The sequence below is a fragment of the Octodon degus genome, unplaced genomic scaffold, assembly GCF_000260255.1.
Source record: "Octodon degus isolate 3935 unplaced genomic scaffold, OctDeg1.0 scaffold00004, whole genome shotgun sequence".
Lineage (NCBI taxonomy): Eukaryota > Metazoa > Chordata > Mammalia > Rodentia > Octodontidae > Octodon > Octodon degus.
Genome location: NW_004524580.1, coordinates 31,853,316 through 31,873,047, shown reverse-complemented (window position 1 = coordinate 31,873,047; position 19,732 = coordinate 31,853,316). Strand labels below are relative to the sequence as shown.

The window sequence follows — 19,732 nt, the reverse complement described above, 5'->3', positions numbered from 1 at the left end:
CTCCGCCCTGGGCTCAGGCAGCAGCTGCGGAGGCCCGTCTGGAGAGCGGCGCCCATCGGCCCGACACCGAATGTCAGTTACACCCATCCAACCTTCAAATTTCCAAACGTATTTTTCACATCTGGGTATAATTTTTTTTTTAATTTTTTCCAGAACTGGGGATTGAACTCAAGCCCTTGCGCTTGCCAGGGAAGCACTTATTCCACTGAACCATCTCCTGGCCCTGGGTATAATGTTTTGAAACAGGTTACCAACCTTGTCTTTTATCAAAACCACTGCATTTAAAGCATGGAAGGCTATAAAAATATAAATATTCATGGATTTTTATGATTTCCTCGTGTATATCACTTTACACATTAAACAGGAGATGAACCTCAGTCAGCACTAAAAGCGGAAAGAACGCCATTAAGTCTTGATACAGAAAAAGCCTATAGCTTAGGGATAACCACTATTGGTATTTTTATGGTAGAAACCACCAGACTTTCAAATGAATTTAAAACTTAGTATTATTTAATGAAAAAGTCTCATACCGTCACATACAGGTACATCAGCCTTTCTGGTCACCCGTCCTGTTGGGTGAACCCATCGTGACTGTAAGCTTGGGAAGCCCGAACCCCACGCTGGCGAGTGGCTGTCGAGATTGGAAGGCACCTTCTGCGCCCCAGCAGGGGCCTAGGGCAGGGCCCAGGCAGGACGCACCAAGTGGCACTGGCACGGCCCCGCTTAGCCTGGAGACAAATGCCCCTCCCCCAGTCTCTGATGAGGGCCACTCGAAACTCTGATAACCCACGTAAACAGCAGCACAGTGCATCATTTAAATAACATGAGCAACTTACACACAGTGTGACCCATACAAAGAAAAATACAATCCATCCTTGCTATAGCTAAAAAGCATGGTAAGATTTGTAACAAGGTTGCGTTTCTCTTACTATAAATACAACACAGGCTATCCTCTCCTGGGGCAAAGGATCCCCACAGAGCTCTCACACTGCCCAAAAGTAGGCACCTGCCGCACACAGCCAGGACACAGGCCGCGTCAGAGCAAGTGCGAACGCAATCTCTGAATCGCCAGCTCTGAGAGCCACTAGGCTTGGGGGCTGGACTGTCTGTAGCACCATGGAAAACGCATCAGAAGTTCACAAAGGTACAGAGGCCCACCTTTCTGAGAGGTTCACTGTGGCCACGGCAGCAAACAGCAAGGGCGCACAGTGAGCTTTTAAATTACTGGTTATACTGATGTAGCAGAAATACACCTATTTAATTTAGTACATCCCATGTACACAAAGCACCTGTTTAAATAAGATTATCAGGACACCTGTAGCACCTTGTGGCTCAGCCTGGAGTTCTTACCATGGTCCACATCGTGACCAAAGACACCACGGAGGGTAAGACCCCAGGAGACAGCGGTGGCCGAGCCCGGCTCCTCCCCAGCAAGCCCGTGCTCTGGAGCTACAGAGCAGCAGCGTGGCTGGCCTCCTGTGGCTTGGCAGATGCGTGCCTGCTGGGGGATTAGCACACGGGGTTGGGTCCTGTCTGCAGGGCCAGCTTAGCCTGGGTGTGGCAACACCACATTGGGTTTCACTCTAGCCACTATCACAGACAGGCCATGGGGAAGGACAGTGGCCCTTGTGTGAACATTAGCTGGGCAGGCCTGCGCTCACCTGTCCACGCCAGACACTAAGAAGTGAGTCCCTGCCATACGGCCACACACCTGCCTCTCCCCAGTGTAGCCCAGCCAGATGCCCATCTTGGGCAAGAAGGGCAATGGCCTTGTGAGGTATACACAGTTAGGATCCAGTATAAATACTCAGGCTGATGCATTGGGTCTCACTATGCAGTCCAGACTGGCCCTGAACTCACAGCAATCCTCCTGTCTCAGCCTCCCAAGAGGCTGGGATTACAGGCAGGCACCACCACGCCCAGTCAAGCTGCTGAATTTTAAAATTACAGATAGAGGGTGATACCCACAAGAAAATTGATTTCTTCATAAAGGAAATATAGTATATAAAAAGCTGGGATGATAGCTAGTTCAAATACAAAAACACATACAAAAGCCCCTGTTCCTCCCTCCCAGCTACTCAGGTCCACAAAGCTGATCCTATCGCACGGCTCTGCCGCGCCGGGGTTACAGCTCTAGAGCAAGCATGACTGACACGCGTCAGTCAGGAACCGAGGCAGCCTCGAGAGCTGCTCCAGAGCTGCAGCAGCAGGCAGCACAGCTCTGTCCTCATGCGTGGCCCCCTTCCTCCAGCTCCTGCGGTCCAGGGCGGGCGGCCAAAGGCGGGGTCTGGTCCAGGAAAGGCTGAGGCATCCACTGCCCATTCGGGACGTCATTGAACGCCGACTCTCCTCTGAACTCAGCACTGCCGGCTGCAGGAGAACAGAGGCTTACTGTACTCAGGAGGCGTAATGGTCAGCTGGGGTTGGGAGCTGTCCAGAGCACAGTGAAGGAGAGCTATTAGGGAACTATTAATCCAGCTTCTGGAATCAACTCCAAGAGTCTGCTCTATCTAAGCTACAGCACTGATAACCCTCCGTGTTACTTAGGAAGCAAAGGGCACTGCGCTCTGCTGACAGCCTGACTTACAGAAAGGAGCTGCACAAGCCTGCTCAGCTTTGCTCTGTCTTGGAGGGCTACAGACTGCATCCAGGGCCTTCACACTGCACCACATCCACTGCCTTTTAAATTCTGAGTCACTAAGCTGCTCAGGGTAGGCGCCTAAGCGTGGCTCCAGCCTTCCAGACCGCAGTGCGCACCACCGCGCCCAGCTACAGGCTGTGTGGTTAAACGTCAAGCAACACCCACAGTCGTGGCATTCGTCCCTGGTGTCGGCTCCCCCTCGCGGCACCCCATGCCCGCAGGCGGGTCTGAGGTCTGAGGCTCCATTATACCTAGCCCGTTGGAGGTGAGGCTGCACGGCTCGCTACTGCCCAGGTTCTCGCTGTACACACCGCCGTAGGCAGCCTCGTATCCCGGGTCGTACTTCTCCTCCTTCACGGCCATCTTCTTTGCATCCTCTACAGGGAGGAGAAACAAGTCAGAGCTGCGTTCAGCAGTGGTTCTGTGAATAGCTTTACTCAGAGGTCAGGAATCCTTTTCCTTCAATGAGATAAACTCTGGGGAGCACACACTGCACTCCTTGAACTGTACAGACCTGCCTACTCGCTCTCGGGCAGGTGAGCTGTGTCTCAGGCCTCATCGCCCGGGGGTGCCCAGGGCAGATGGAAACCTTGGCACAGGAAGTCCAAGTGACTTGCGCCCCAGATACGAGCACGCTGCCTGCGGTACGGCCATTTTTTCTGCTGCATTTTACCCCATGCCCACCTTCTGGAGTGACAGGCAAGGAAACGAGTGAAGGGGGTTGCAAGAACACACCTTGGGCAAGCTGCAGGTCAAATGTATAGTGCACTTCCTGCACGTCCGTGTTCCGCTCGATGCCCTTGAGCTGGTCCCGCAGGTCCTTCAGCTTAATGTAGTAGTGAACCTTGTCCTGGGCACGGGGAAACTGTGCGCACCTGGCGCTGGACGATGGCATGACGTAACAGAGCTAGAACAGCAACGGCGCCGTTTTAGAAATTTCACAATTCGATTCAATACTGAGGTTAGACAAGTTACATTTACTTGGGTCAATAACTTGCTTCTTCACCATATACATATGTAAAATCAGTAACAGCTACATTTAAGATCAAATCTATAATATACTTATGAAGTCCATCCATTAAAAACAATGTGCCTGCCCTGGTGTTCGAGTCTATTGACAGCTTTTCTTCTCAATAGTAAATTTATGGTTCGAAATTCAAGAGATGGAAGAAGCCCAGCATGGTGGTGCACGCCTGTAACCCCAGCACTCAGGAAGCTGAGGCAGAAGCATCACTGAGAGTTTGAGACCAGCCTGGACTACAAAGTGAGCGCAAGGCCAGTCTGAACAGCGCAATGAGACCTTGTCTCAAAAAGACTGACCGGGGGGCGGGGGGGGGGTGGTGGTGGAAGGGCACAGGAGCGTACAGCAAAGCCCTCTAGTCCACACGGTGCCCACTGGGCCCTTTCCAGGCCATCCATACCGTCAGGCACTGTTTCAAATGATGCACATGTGACTTGTGTGCCTGTGGGCTGGGCTGCTTTTTATAGGTATAGATAGAACCTAAAAATATAAGTAAGGCGGGCAGCAAGTATCTGGAGATGCTACAGAAATGAGTTTCTCTTCATGATTGCCTCGTATGTAAAACCTAACAAATGTCTATCTTTCTAATATCTAACAGTATCTGAATTTTTAGCTATTAAAAGTTGATATATAGATAGCATTTAACAAAATATGATGTGGCTTAATTCATAGTAGTATAAATGGAAATGGATAGGGCAAATTAAACAAAAATAGGAAAAAAATCCCCATTTAGCCAATCTACAAACATAATTGTAAGGACTTACAGTTTCTGTGTCAGGAATCTTGTGAGGTTGAAGCCCAAATTCCAAGTTCTTAACCCTTACTCCAAAAACTTCTTTACTAAAAATTTCATAAATACCTAAGATAAAATACAAACGTATTTATGTTGTCCTAATGTCATCACAGAAATAAGATAGAACGTAAAAGCAAGTCTTACATTTTCCATTAAACACCGCTATGCGTGGCTGATATTTCTGTAATTTCTGTACTAGAATACGTCCTCCTTCACGAAATTCTTTACTAAAATTGAATTAAATAGTAAAAAAATAGATAAATATGCAGTCTTTATAATATGCTAAATTCAGGCAGCTTTCAATGAAAGAGCTCAGCGTGTGTGCGGAGCGCAGCTCCAAGCCGGGCCATGACACCCATATGACATGGGTGGTGTGAGTGGTGCCGGGTGCAGCGCCGCGCAGTTACCTGGAGAGGTCCTTGCTGCCCGGTGTCGTCCTCTCCACCATGTTGGTAAAGCCAATGCCGTACTTGCCGGGCAGCGTGTGGTCGTCCATGTGGTTGAGCTGGACCTCGCTCAGCCCCGACATGAACAGACACTTCCCTGTGGAGAGAGGTCCATCTATGCCCACAGCCCAAGGCTCCTGCACTGTGCCGCAGAGACAAGAGCACTCAGCACGGAAGCTCGGCCCTGACGCGGGATCAACGGGAACCTGGATAAAGTCAGTACTTGGTCTGCACTGGTGCCACGTGCTGATGTTCCTACCTCTGTAGGTTAGTCATTTAAAAGTTAGCTTTTAAAAAGTAGTAAAATTCACAGAAAAGAACTCAAAAGAAAGTATGAGGAGTATAGCTCAGGAGTGCTTGCCTGTCTTGAGGCCCTGGGCTCAATCGCCAGTACCAAAACTAAATAAGGGTCAGGATACACCTCAGTAGCATAAGCACATGCCTGGCAGGCACAAGGGCCTGAGCTTGATCTTTGATACTCCCCCAAAAAAGCAGCCCCTCATAACACTAAACAAAACCACAACTGGTCAAAACCAAACTGCTAATAAAGACAGAGATCGGTGGAGTTAATGGGGATTGATCACATGAGGCAAGCTCTCTGCTGCTGAGCTAAGTCTTTTTTAAATTAAAAAAAATTTTTTTCTTGTGTTTGGTAGGGTCTCGTCACATTGCCCAGGCTGGCCTCAAACTTACAACCGTGCTGCCTGTCCCGCCCAGGTAGTTGGGATTACAGGAGTGAAGTGCCATTCCTGGCTAAGAGAGCTCATTTAAAAGTGAACAAACCACTTACAAAAATGGTTTCCAGGTCCGGGGTAATGATGCCCTTTGTAAGCAGCCATGAGGCCTGGATTTATGCCAATCTATAAAACAAAATAATTAATCATTTTAGTCTGGAAAAGTAGGGCATAAACTTTAGCATTTCAATAGAATAGCAGACAGAACTTAACTGACGATTAAAAAAAAATTTAATCCAGCACCATCAACATTTTCAATTAGAATTACTCTTGGTCCAAAAAATAAAGGTAGTCCACAAGAAAGGAGATTTTTTTTTTCTTTTCTCTCTCACTCTCTTTTTTCTTTTATCTTTTTGAGACAGTGTTGCTATTCAGTTCAGGCTGGCCTTGAGCTCACTTAGCAGCCCAGGCTGGTCTTAAACTTGCAATGATCCTCCTGCCTCAGCTTCCTGGGTGCTGGGATTACAGGTGTGCACAATCATGTGTACCCTGAGATTTCTTTTCAACTGTGTGCTCTGCTGAGTTCATAGCCCAGCCCCCACCCTCCCAGCTGGAAGAGGTTCAGGGCAGTCCCCAGTCAGAGCCCCTCTGGCCACAGCGGGGCCCACGCATCACCTGCACGGAGGCCCATAGTTACTGAGAGAAACACCAGCTCAGAATCATGGCTGTTATTCTGGGGTACTCGCAGGTTACCACACAATTGCCCTGAGTCCTGTGGACAAGTGCGCCAAGCTGCCATAAACAGGAACCCTATCGCCCCCTGGAAGAGCAATGAGACGGGTGGACAGGAGAGGGCGCCACATGCATGAACTGTCCATGCGGAAGGTAACCAGCAGCTACTGAAAAATTTTTAAAAAGAGGCCGTAAAAAGACAAAAGGAGAAGTTTAGGCTTGTTCCAGGTCACTGACAGGAGCTGAACCCCAACTCATTCCCACCTTGTGAGCTCTTCCATGTCCCCAGGAGGGGGCTCACAATTGGTTGTTTTCAGCAAAATATCAACTGCAAGGACAACATAAGTGAAGCAGACCCATTGATGCTATCTATAAAATCAAAAGATGAAAAAGATTCTTACTATCACGATGTCCAGATTGAAGGTCAAAATATCAGGGAGTGTCTTGGTCAGAAGTTCCGCCTCAGACACACCGTTGAAACGGTCCACTTTCCTTTTCACCTTAAACGTGTCTGTAATTTTCTCTTGCTTTTCGTTGGACTTTGCGGACTTGGTGGATTTTTTGGACCTGGCAGGTTTCTTGGGTTCGGCGGGTGCTGCGGGTGCCGCAGGTGCTGCGGGTTCTGGTGCCTTGGCTTTTCTCTTCCTTCCCCTTGGAGTCTCTGAAATGACAACATCCACAACACGCTGCAGAGAAGCTGAATCTGGGGCCCCCGCAGCTTTCCCAGGAAAGTGACCCTGCAGACTCCCCTTCCCCTCGCTCCACGCAGGCTCCTCATCTCCCCTTCTCTTGACAAGAGGGTTCCTTCCAGGAAAACTGTCTGTCCAGTTCACACTGCTACACAAGCTTGCGTTATGAGCTTGCTGTCATCTTGGCCCCATCAGGGACACAGTATCTAGGCACCATTTTATAGCAAGTCTACATATACATACCTAGTAATTAATTACGACACAACTTTATCTCCATTTCTTAGCAGTATAAAACCTGACATGGCTGCTGAGCCCACTGAGAGACTCTGGGGGGCGGCATCCACGCTGCTCTGCAGGCTGGTGGCATCGTTCCCAGCAAGAGCAGGCCCGCAGCACCTGCCCCAGGCGTCCTGGGCTGAGCTGTACGCCAGGCAGCACAGCACCTGAGCTCTGCCCACCAGCACACGTGCTGCCCGCCCCCCAACGCTGCCCCATGGGCCCTGGCTGCCGGAACACCATTAGATCCATCAACCTGAAGCCTTCTTACCCTTAATTCTCCTTTTACAACAGATTCTTCCACGCAGCCCACAACTTTCAACAGCATCCTGGGGTTACAGGCACGCACCCCCGGCCATGGCTAACCCTGCATTCTGCATTCTCTTTCCCTTGCCTCTGTCCTCTGCCCCATCCACTCTCATCCGGTGATTCCCCAAGCAAGGCGGGCAGTTTTCTCCATGCCCTCTGCTACTTCAGCTGCTCCCGATGGAAAGGGGCCTGGCACCTGTGGTTTGTAGGTGGGGAGCCCCAGGGACTCCCCAGATTCCTGCCCAAATCCAGAGACAGGGTGGAAAGGAGCTGCAGGGCAAAGGACTCGGGGTGCTCAGGGACCCCACAGCAAGCTGTGAGCACGATTCTCACAGCACCATGGCTCCACTGGAGGGAGTCATGACCTTTCTGCACCCTACCTCCCCAAAACCTGCTGGGCTCCTTCCCTAATTCTGTTTTGACACAGGGCCACCCAGGACAGAAGATGGAAACTGTGGTCCGAGTCTGTCCCCTCAGAGCCCCCCCATGGAAGCCAGGCCCCATGCAGCTGGTCTGGGAGTGACATGGAGCCCGAGAGTGGCCAGGCTGGTGAGCAGCCCTTGGCCGATGGGGTGGGAGCCCTGGAGGGCACTGCAAGTCGCTCCTCTGGCTCCTGGAGCATGGGTAACCTCCCTCCAACGTGCTCTGCCACAGCAATGCCAGTCACTTCAGGGCCTTAATTGCCTCTGGGCTGGGGCCACAGCCGCTGCTGCAAAGTGCAGAGCAGACCAATGCAGTTTCTCCCAGACATCTCCATCTTCTGGGCCGCACAGGAAATTCACTAAGCTGGAAAAGGCTCCATGTACTTCCTAGCTCTTCCTCCACCCTCCACGTCTTCCTCATTTATTCCCAGATCACCCCCAACAGGCTACTGTGCTTCCTGCCTCCACACCTGCCCTGGCCCTCTCTACCCAATGCATCCCTGTTCTTCTGACTCATGTTCTCAAGGGTGGAAACTGAACCTGGGACCTTGTGCATGTTAGGCAAGCACATCACCATTGAGCTGCATCCTCAGCCCTGTGGTTTTGATTCTGAGATAGGCTCTTGCTGTTGCCCAGGCTGGCCTTGACCTTGGGATCCTGCTGCCTCCGCCTCCAAGGAGCTGTGCTCTTCTTTAGTAAACCCCACTGACACGGTTATCTGTCCGAGGATCCCTGCCCTGCCTGTGGCCCGGGGCCCTATAGGATGCAGAAATCCTGCTTCCTCTCCATCGCCAGATCGTGCCGATCAACGAGGCTGCAAGGCTCACAGAGCAGGGCGAGGTCTGCTGAGGACAAGGCAGGGAGGGCCAGCACCCAGGTGAGGGGCTCCAGCGAAACCTGTTTCCTTTGTGATGCTCAACCTGCCCGGTCAACCACTCTATACCACTTCTACACTGTTCCAGGAAAGGCACTGGACCCCTCTACCTGCACTGGCTAATAAAACAGCAGCTAGCTGGGTCTTTCTTCCTAGAGAACATTGACCATCCCAGAGCCCTATTTACTTTGCTCCTTTCTTTCTCACTGCATGCCAAGACTCCAGGCAGAAGACTAGGGACTCACTACAGGTTCCTTGGTAAAGACGTGGAGGTGGTGGAGGAGAAGGTTGATGACACTCTCTGCTGACATCCTCTGAGCACTCCCTGCAGCCCTCAGGATAACGCCCAGCCTCAACTGCCTATCCAGCCTCTTCTCTTCTTGTTCCTGGCTATGCCCTGGCTGTAGGGTCACATCCAGGCCCTTCCATTCCTAGAAACCCTGCTGTGGTTAGTGCACACTAACTACTTATACAGGAGACAGCAATTGAAACAGAGGTATGGTTTCTAAGAGGTATGGTTTTTGTTCCTCCAGGAGCCTGTTCTTGTGCAGGCAGTGAATCCAGTATCATCATTCTAAACTGTCGCAGGGCATCTACCTTTCATGGGCTCCTGCGCAGGAGCTGGGGCAGGGGCTTCTGCTGGCATCTGCTGTTCTGTTGCTGTTGCCGGGACTGCCAGGTGAAGAGCTTCAGCCATCGCTGGTTGATATGGAAACGGGTGAAAAGCTTGAGCTTGCTCAAGGGAATAGCTGGAAGGACAAGCAGTGCAGCGATGATCCAATTATCCAAATGTAAGGTTTTATCTGTTTGCTTAGTTTCTACAATACTGGTGATCAAACCAACCAAGCACTCTACCACCACGTCACATCCTTTTGAGAAAGAGTTCACTACAGAGCCCAGGCCGACATTAAATGCATCAGACTCCTATACCTTAGCCCCCAAATGCTGGGATTACAGGGGTGTACCTCCAGGGCATCCCAAATTTAAGTTTCAATGGTCAGCTCTGAAAAAAAATCCTCAGAATCTAAGAGGTATGGTTTTTGTCTAGCTGTCCCCCCCAAAGCCTTGTGCAGTCACAGGGCGGCTTCTGGAGTTTGTGATTATTGTGGGTGTGGGTGCTGCAAATGGCTGCCCTCTGTCATTTGCCACCCAGCCTTGGAGCCAGCTGAGTTCAGACTGAAACCGCCAGTGACTATGAACTTTAAACCTTTTCTTTCATTTTAGGTGTCTGAGACATGAAGTCTTGTCACCAGATTGCAGTATTTACTAAGAGGAGGTCAGGGGAAGAAGTGGGGGAAGCTCTATTCTTGCATGCAAAATCTACCCTTTACCCCATGCTTAGACCAGACAGCACCTTGGATGACACCAAGTGTCACCGATGAAACCTGCTAATCGTGTCAAGTCAGCCATACTGCTTTATGGGAATTTTCTAGTAGACAGACATAAACCCTCACGAGCATTAATCTGTCTGTCCACAGGCACAGTTTGTGTCCCTAGCCTCTGGTATTTACTTATCTGCACAAAGATCCCCTCCAATCTAAGCTACAGTTTTGTTTTGTTTTGTTTTTTATTTATCTGTTTTTTTACTTGTTAGACTGAGTTCTTGTTATTCTTGGTTTTTTGGTGTGGTTTGCCACTGAATGGGGACTAGGAATAATTACTTTGTAAATATCTATTAAATTTATGAGAAAAAGTCTCTAGGCTCTTCAAACATGATTTAAACTTTATTCAAAGGGAGGAATGTGGGCCTTAGGAGAAAAATTTAAAAAAGCTTTCCAGTGACCTCAAGCTGCTGCTGTCAGCCCAAAGCTGGGGAAGTAAACAGAAATGCAACGCGACTCGAGATAGAGCTGATGCCAAAGCCTTTCAGCGCGCAGGAAAAGGTCACCATCAGGCAGGACAGAAGACGGGAAAGAATCCCTTCCTACTAGAGGGAAGTCACACTTCCTGCGGAGGTCACACAGAGAAAGGCTGGGCAGCTCTGTTGTACACATGGCTCCAGAGTGCTCGCTGCTAAGCCTGGAAATGAGCTGGGGGTGGCTGGTGAGATGGCTCAGTGGTCTAAAGCACCTACTAAGAACAAGCTTAGCAAAGCACAGGGACCCCGGTTCCATCCCCCAGGACCACATGCCGGCCAGCCCGCCCCCTGGTGGGCTGAGCTGCCCCCCCCCACATAAATAAATAAATAAAATTTTTTTTTTAAAAAAAGACATTTTAAAAAATGAGCTGAGGGCACCTGCAGGTGCCAGGCTACCAGGCTAGACACTCCGAGGGGGGCACTGTGGACACAGCACCAGAGGTAAGCTGTGGAGGAAACGTGACTAAGGGCCAGCAAGAGCAGCATCTATCTGTACCCTCAAGAGTTTACTGTTTAAGGGCTGGTGAGATGGCTCAGTGGTCTAAAGCACCTACTTACAACAAGCTTAGCTAAAAGCACAGGGACTGCGGTTCAATCCCCCAGCACCACATGCCAGCCAGCCCCGCCCTCTGGTGGGCTGAGCTGGCCACACACACAAATAAATAAATAAAATTAAAAAAAAAAAAAAAAAGTTTACTGTTTAAATATGTCATTCTTAAACTGTAGAAGAAATTAAGACATAGTAAATCAATAAGGTAGTATACTGACAGGAGACTCCTGGGCAGCTACTGAAAACTGATCCTATCTAAAGCACAGAAAAAAGGTTAATATACATTTTAAAAATTATTTATTTTGTGTGTGTGTGTGTGTGTGTGTGTGTGGCCAGCTCAGCCCACCAGGGGGCGGGGCTGGCTGGCATGTGGTGCTGGGGGATTGAACTGCGGTCCCTGTGCTTTGCTGAGCTTGTTCTAAGTAGGTGCTTTAGACCACTGAGCCATCTCACCAGCCCCGGTTAATAATACATTTTAACGTAGAAAATGTAAAATAGCATGTGAACTATGCTAACAGGCTACACATGGAGAAAATACATGAACATGGAACAGAAGTTAGATATTTAACCTATTTGACACAGGGCCTCACTATATAGTTCAGGCTGGCCTCAAACTCACTATGTAGCCCAGACTGGCCTTGAACTTGTGGTGAGCCTCCTGAGTGCTGGGATCACGGGTGTGCGCCACTAGTATAACATTACAATGAAGAGAAGTGACGAGCTTGGAACTGTGCTCAGCACAAAGTAAAATGTCCTCTTGTGGTAGCATTTTCTTTAGCAACACTAACACTGCTCTGAACTTGCTGAAACACTGGCTGCTCACTGCTTGATTTAAATATGCTAATGAAGACTTGGAGACAGTTAAGACTGAGAGACCTTGAGGACTTATCCTCAGAGAATTCTAATAAAATGAACTGGACCTTGACTGCAGACAGTGGCAATTTCCAGATAATAATACGTAGTCACTTTCAGACTGGACATGTTAACCAGAAAGAAATGCAGTTATGATAATGTCATAGCTCAGCTCCTAAAGGCCCCAACTTTCCTCTGCTCAGAGGTGGGCTTGTGGAAGGTGACGGCATCATGGGTGCGAGGGCTGGCAGGAGGCGGGGCCTGGTGAGAAGAGCCCTGTCACTGGGGATGTGACCTGGAAGGCCCGCACCCTCCCAGGCCCTCTCTTCTCTGCTTCCTGGCTGCCAGTACTTGAGCAGCTTTCCTCCAAGCCAGGTCCTGAGACTTCTAAAAGGTAGGCCTTGAATTCAGTGATCGCCGCCTCAGCCTCCTGAGTGCTGGGATTACAGGCATGCGCCACCACACCCTGCCAGAACTGCTAACACGGTGGCAACTCTTAAGAGATGGACTAAATGCGTTTTGCACAACAAGATGCACAGGAGTCCTTTGGGAGCCAGGGCCACAATGTTCTGGGTTAGATCTAGAATGACCCCCAAAACTCCCACGCAGGTATAGGGATGCGGGGTGCTTTGGCATTCCACTGCACCATGAGAGTGCTAGAGCTAAACAGCACCCTAGTGGGTGCGCCTGCTAGGCAGAGATGATCAGCGATGTGACCAGGAAGGCCTCTCTCCCTGGCTCCTCCTCATCTCCTGCTTCTGGCTGCCACGATGTGAGTGGCTGTCCACCACGTCACACCCTTCCACTATGCCATTTCTGGGTGCCAACCAGCACTGAAACGTCTGATAGTGTGAGACCAAATAAACCCCTTCTCCCTCCTTTAAGTTAGCGGTCTCAGGTATTCTGTCCCAGCAACAAAAGTGACTAGGATATATTTGTGTTTTACAGTTGTGGAGACCAAACCCCTGGGCTTACACATGCCTCACACAGTCACGATAAATGAATGACCTAAAGAGTACAGGAGGTTTGCTAGCGGTCACATGGTCAGGAAGGCAACCTACCTGCTCGTACCCCACAGTTCATGCTACTATTCTCACTGTCAGATAGGATCCATCTAGAGTACCTAACAAAATTCCCAAATCCAATCCAAATGGAGAAGACAGCATTCACATTATAAAAGGCTCCTTCACTTTTAAACACTACTATGTGAAATGTGGCTCCCTTAGTATAGTTAGAGGACATTAAATATAGTTTGAAATTCTGGGGCTCAGAAACTAAAACTAAGTTGTGTTGGCAAATACGAAGTGAAAAATAACAAAAGCCAGCCAGATAGCTCGGCAGATTAAAGCACCTGCTTAGGCAGATGCAAGGGCCTGGGGTTCAATCCCCAGCCTGCCATGCTGGCCCCATCCCCTGGGTGCACTGTACGTACTAAATACGTAAAGAAGCAAAACAAAAAAATAAAATAAAAATAAAACGAACTTCTCTTAAGAGATCTATATCACCTTTCAAAGAAATGCAGAAGCTTACTTATGACAACACATGCTTAACTTTTACAAAAGGACCCATGGCACTACATAAGAAAATACATAGAGGGTCCGGGGAGTTAGCTCTGTAGAATAAGCCTTGCCTGGCAAGCGCAAGGTCCTGGGTTCAATCCCTGGTACCACAAAAAAACCCAACCAACCAACCAAACAAACAAAACAAACCCAAAAGGTTCATGTGTAGCCGTCCCGTCTCCTCGTGGGGCTACAGTGCGTATACTGCAGCAGGTGGGGCCAGGTGGGAAGAGGCGGATCACTGGGGGCATGCTCCAGAGGGGTCCACCTCCCTCCGCGGCGCCCTCCGCTGCCGCTGCTTTGAGGCTGCCATGGTGCGAGGAGCTCTCCTCCCCACAGGGAGGCTTCCACCTTTGAGCCCATGGAACATGGACTGATGCCTAGAGCACGAGCCCAAGTCGGCCTTGCCTTCCGCTCTGGAAGTCGGGTGTTGTACCCCGAGGTAAGAAAGTGACGAAGACAATCAGGTCCGAGCTCACCTCTTCTCCCCCACCGCGCAGAGGTCAGAGTCAGTGACTTCCACATGCAGCACAGAACCTGTCTAAATCAGACCCCTCCTCAGTCTTCATTGTTCTATAACTCCCGGATCCAACAAGCACAACGCATGTTCTTTCCCTTTGCTCACTTTCTTCCTTCATTTGTCCCCACCTCTCCTTTCTCTGCTGTGCTCCCCTTCTCTGGCCTTCTGTATCCCCTTCCATGAACTACAGGGCTGGCAGGGCTGGTTCACGCAGCTGCCTGAAATGATGAAATGTGTAACTTTCTTTTTCTTCTTCTCTTTTTAAAATTAAATTATTTATTTATTTTGTAGCTAGCTCAGCCTGCCCTGGGGGCGGGGCTGGTAAGGTTCGTGGTGCTGGGGATCAAACCGCGGTCCCTGAGCTAGCCTAAGCAGGCACTTTAGACCCCTAAGCTATCTCACTGGCCCAAAAAATGTACTTTCTGACAGTCTTTTTACACACACACACACACACACACACACACACACACCTCACAAACTCTCACAAAGAGTTAAGTCTAATCAACTCAGTTAAAGACTTAAGCTGCTATTTTCAAAATACACTTCAACATCTTCACTTAAATACATATAATACTGGTCCTCCAATAATAGTATTTCTAAATGCTCGGCGCTGGGGGCAAGTTTTGTGAACTATGATGGAAGACCACCATGTCCATGTCGAGACTGCTTGTGACCTCGCTTAGCGGAAGCATCTGCTCACCTTGGCCTGCGCACCACAAACTGAGTACCAGCTCAGGGTAACTCGGCATCCCCGGCTCACAGAACTGGTGGTCCCTGTCTAGGAAGATTTCAAAGCTTTTCAGCACTCGGTCATTTTGCCCAGAGCAGGACTAGCAACTCACTCATCCTTATGACAGATGACAAAACCTGTAATGTTAGTTTTAGTTTTACTGGGAATCACAGTAAACTGCCAAATCACACTGAGCTGATCATCAGCGTGGACTGCCTGAGGGAGGCGTGGTGGTGCACGTCTGTGATCCTAGCACTTGGGAGGCTGAAGCAAGCACTCGGGATTGGGAGTTTTGAGGCTGTCCTGGATGACTTTGCAAGAATCTTGTCTCAAAAAAACCCAAAAAACAAACAAACCTAAAACCAAATAAATTTTTTTAAAAAGTCTTTGCCATAATCACATGTCCCTCTCCCCACTTACAGATTCTTCTGCGTCCAAATACAGGATTGTGCCTCTTTTACGTATTTAGTACAAGGTCTACAGGGGCAGCTCTGATCCCAGCTGCAGCTCTGCTGTCTACCAGCTGTGCGGACAATTTCCTTGACCTTTTAATCTCTAGCCTTCATATATGTAAAACAGCAACAACAGCACCTAATTCATTCTAATGGCTAATCAGGGTATTTAAAACTGCAATATCTGGTAAGTGTGCTCGACTAGTCAAGACTATTTCAAGTACCCTGTCAGCTGTCTAATGCAGTTCTTGGTTTTTGTTTGCTTTTCCTGGACTCTTACTGTACTCTAAAGTTCACTAGTTCCTTTAAAAAATGTTCAGTAGCTGGGTGTTGGGGTCACACAACTTTAGTTAGTATTCTGGGAAGCTGAGACAAGAGAATCATGAGTTCAATCCCAGCCTGGGCAATGTAGCAAGACCCTGTGTCAAAGGAAAGCTAGGCTTGGTGGTGCTTACCTCTAATCCCAGCACTCTGGGAGGCTGAAATAGGACTCAGACTTAGACCCTGTCTAAAAATGCAAAGACCACCAAAGGGCAGACATGTAGCCCAATGTGAAGGTCCTGGGTTCAATCTCTAGCACTGCAAAATAAGTAACTAAACAAATAGTTAAGCACTGCTAGGCTGTAGCTCAGTGTGAAGGCCCTGAACCTAATCCCTAGTATTGTGTGTATGTGTGCCTGTGTGTGCGGTGTTTCTAGTGACACATGCCTGCACTCCCAGCCTCATCTGTAACCCTAATACTCACGAAGCTGAGGCAGGAGGATCACAAGCTGAAGACCAGTCTGGGTAACATGTCCAAGCAGGCCACAGTCCACCTTCAGAAGAAATAGGTTTTATTTCCATTCTTCAGGCTGCTCACCTGCTGTCTACAGGTCCTCAAGGACTGGTATAATCTAGGTTTTTCATTTGCTTGGGGCTTTGGTTTTTGAGACTGGGTCCCACTATGTAGTGCAGGATGGTTCTGAACTATGTAGCCCCAGCTGGTATGAACTCATGGCAGTGTTCCTGCCTCAGCCTTCCTGCTGAACGCTGAGATTACAGGCATGAGCCACTGTATCTGGGTTAGGTCTGTTCTAATTGGCCTTCTGAAATATGGCCAGGACACAGGGTTTCTGTGGAGCAGCTGAAGTTCTCTTAACAGCCTTCACTGACTTTGGGCTTTAAATCTCTTATTCCTGTCCAATGTGATAGCCATTTTCCTTAACAGACAAAAAGCCAAGCCAGGCATGGTGCTGTATGCCTGTGATCCTAGCATTTGGGAGGCTGAGGCAGGAGGATCACCATGAGCTCAATACATAGTGAGTTCAAGGCCAGCCTGGAAGACATAGTTAGACCCTGTCTCAAACCAACCAACCAGCAAGACAAAAACAAAAACCAGAAAACACTGGAGTTGGAAAAAATCAAAATCATAACTATGGGGCTGGAGAGATGGCTCAGTGGTCTAAAGCACCTACTTGGAACAAGCTTGGCAAAGCACAGGGACCACGGTTCGATCCCCCGGCACCACATGCCAGCCAGCCCGCCCACAGGTGGGCTGAACTGGCCACACACACAATAAATAAAATGTAAAAATAAATAAATAAAAATTAAAAAAAAAATCATAACTATGTATTTATGTCTTTGGTCATCTAACACCATGCTGGTGGGCTGTGTGGAAAACCAAAACCTTTTATCTTTTCCTGTCCACATCTAACTCTAGTCTCAATATCATCATATGTGGTGTTTGTCTTTCCCACCTGTGTTGTCTTTCCTTTTTTTTTTTAAGTAGTGAGAGTTGGGGCTGGGGAGATGGCTCAGTAGAATAACCGCTTGCCTGGCAACCTCAAGGGCCTTAGTTCAAACCCCAGTTCTGAAAAAAAAAAAAAGTAGTGAGAGTTGAGCCAAAGGCCTTGTACCTGTTAGGCAAGCATTGTACCACTAAGCTACATACCAGGTCTTTTTAAATTTTATTTTGAGACAAGGTCTAGTTACCCAGGAGGGCCTTGAACTAGTGATTCTACTGCTTTAGTCTGAGTAGCTGGAATTAGAAGCGTGTGCCAGCAAGCCCAACTCTACCTGTGTTCTCAGTCATCTGTTAATCTTCCTGTCACTTCAGAGCTGCCATCCTCTCTTACATCTTTGGTAAAAGTTCTTTCCATGCTTGAGGTCACTGGACACACACTATGCCTCTTTCTTTTTCTCCTGCGGTTGACTGGACTGTAAGCACTGTTTGAAACTCTTCAACTGGGCTGGGGATTTGGCTCAGCGGCAGAATGCTTGCCTAGCAAGCTGGAAGCCCTGGGTTCGGTCCTCAGTGCCAAAAAATAAAAATAAACCTCCCCTGAAACTCTTCAACTGTTTATATTCCCATCTTAAGAGTCTACATCCAAGGAATACTTTTTCTTCATGTTCCAAGTAACAAGTAAATGGTACTCAGCATGTCATCTGAGGGTTCCTGCATATTGGAGTCATCTCAGAATCCCCAAGGATAACTTCTCTGAATATTACCCCAAATTTTCCACATTTCCTGAAGGCAAAGCTTTGCAAGTCCTGTAGCTGAAGATACATATACCAGAGCTTTGCGCAGACTCCTAGAGCCCATTCCACTCTAGGATTTCAAACAAGTCCTCACACCGTGTAATTCACATGACGATAACCCTCGGCTCGGTTTCAATTCTATGTGAGATGTGAGAGACATTTCTACGCTGTCTGCTAAATTCTCTGACTTGTAAAGAAAGCAACAGTGAATTACATCTCAGGGTTTAGTCACCACATGAGATCAGAGTAAAGTGCAAATCTGTGTATGGTTACCCCTTCCTAAGCCTTAAAGACCATTTATTCTGCTTGTTTCAGGTCGCTCCTTCTGGGTTAAGGATGTTGCTCAGCGCCAGCACTGGCCTAGGCCTGTGTGATGCCCTGGGTCCAATCCTCACACGAGAAAAAAGGGTGCATGACCAGTTTCACGAGTGCAGGCCCTCCTTTTACAGACTGTCAGTTCAGCGTCCATTAGGCACCGAGAGGATAAGTCTTCATTAGGACTAATAGTATTTTTATTTCAATGGAATTGACTGTACTTTCTTCGCTTAAAGAGCTTCTCATCTTTCTTACTTTTGTTTAGCTTCCTGTCATCTAAATCTCTACTCTGTAAACGCTTCTTTGATTTTCCTAACATTCCCATAATACATCTGTAGAAAGGTCGGCCCGAGACCGCTGAAAATCTTGGCCAGTTCTGAGGCTGACCCCTTGACAGGTTATACCCTCCCCATCGCCGTTTTACCGAGGGCCCTCAACGTCGCGTTTAGTTAAGTCTCTGCGGGACGAAGCCGTCTCACATAGACTAGTTGTAGGAGGACACCCCGCTCTTCGCACAGGGGACGCGTCGGGAAGGCCGGAGTGCCCGGGCGGCCCAGGAGAGAATGGGGCCAGGCGGCCCACCGCGCCGCCCGCGCAGACCCACAGTGCGCACGCGCGGCCGGCCTTTGTGCGCAGACCCCCGCCCACCCCCGCCCGCCGCGGGGGTCAGGGAGGACAAGAGGGGCCGACGCGGACGGCGCCACGATACCTGCTCGCGGCCTCCGCTTCCATGCCCGGGCCGCGTGGGCCGCTGGTTCTCCCTGGGCCACGGCCGATGGCTTGTCCTGGCAGTCTTCACACGGCGACAAGGCGACACCGGAAACGCGGTGGCCTCAGCTTCTCCCGTGCCGCCTTCGCACCCCTCCCACCGGACACCCCCTTCCGCGCCGCACTTCCGCTTCGCGGCCATCACGTGACGCTCCCGCCCAATCGCGTCCCTCTGCGTGGCGCACTTCCGCCGCGCGGCCTGTCGGGAGGGGGCGGGGCCCGCGTTCGCGGCTGGAGTTCCGGGTGCGCGCGTGGCCTCCGTTGGCGGTCGGGTGTGGTGTGCGGGTTAGAGCTTTCCGCTCCCAATTTTATCCCAGCTGTTCCTTAATCACCAGCCTCTGTGATGGGAGTATGTACTCTGGAAGGACCAGAGTCCGAAATCCTCGGAGTCCAGGCCACAGTACGGAATGGGCCTGTTTCCCGAAGTGCGAAAGGGTGATGGTTACAATCCGGAGCCTTACGTTACTCCAGTGTGCTCTACCGCGGGTGTGCGAACGTATTAACGTTTGGAGTCCACGATGCCCGACCATTCAAGACTTGCATTACCTGGCCGACAGACCCCACTGTCATTTCTCATGGCGCTTACAGTGGGGTTGAGGGGTAGGTTTTGTGGTTCTGGGGTATTGAACCCCATGGACAGTACCACTGGCCTACATCTCCACCCTTTACTTAGAGACAGGCCACTAACTTGCCCAGGTGGGAGTGGGGGATTACCAGTCTTGGGGTCCTCCAGC

At 49.5% G+C, this 19,732-nt stretch overlaps 1 protein-coding gene across 2 annotated transcripts; it reads right to left on the bottom strand.

Annotated features, from left to right (window-relative positions):
• Positions 1-36: 36 nt before the first annotated feature.
• Positions 37-19,122, bottom strand: Tdg (thymine DNA glycosylase). Of its 2 annotated transcripts, none has more exons than XM_004623921.2 (10): positions 18,940-19,122; positions 9,475-9,626; positions 6,709-6,968; positions 5,692-5,761; positions 4,863-4,998; positions 4,600-4,682; positions 4,427-4,521; positions 3,377-3,548; positions 2,893-3,018; positions 37-2,370 (listed from the first exon to the last, which is right to left on the bottom strand). In XM_004623921.2, exons 1-10 carry the CDS (start codon positions 18,960-18,962, stop codon positions 2,228-2,230), a joined length of 1,260 nt encoding a protein of 419 aa, XP_004623978.1. In that variant the 5' UTR covers positions 18,963-19,122; the 3' UTR covers positions 37-2,227. The 2 variants fall into 2 exon arrangements, with proteins under 2 accessions (XP_004623978.1, XP_023572744.1); XM_023716976.1 differs by having other exon boundaries at positions 2,953-3,018.
• Between the last annotated feature and the right edge of the window lie 610 nt (positions 19,123-19,732).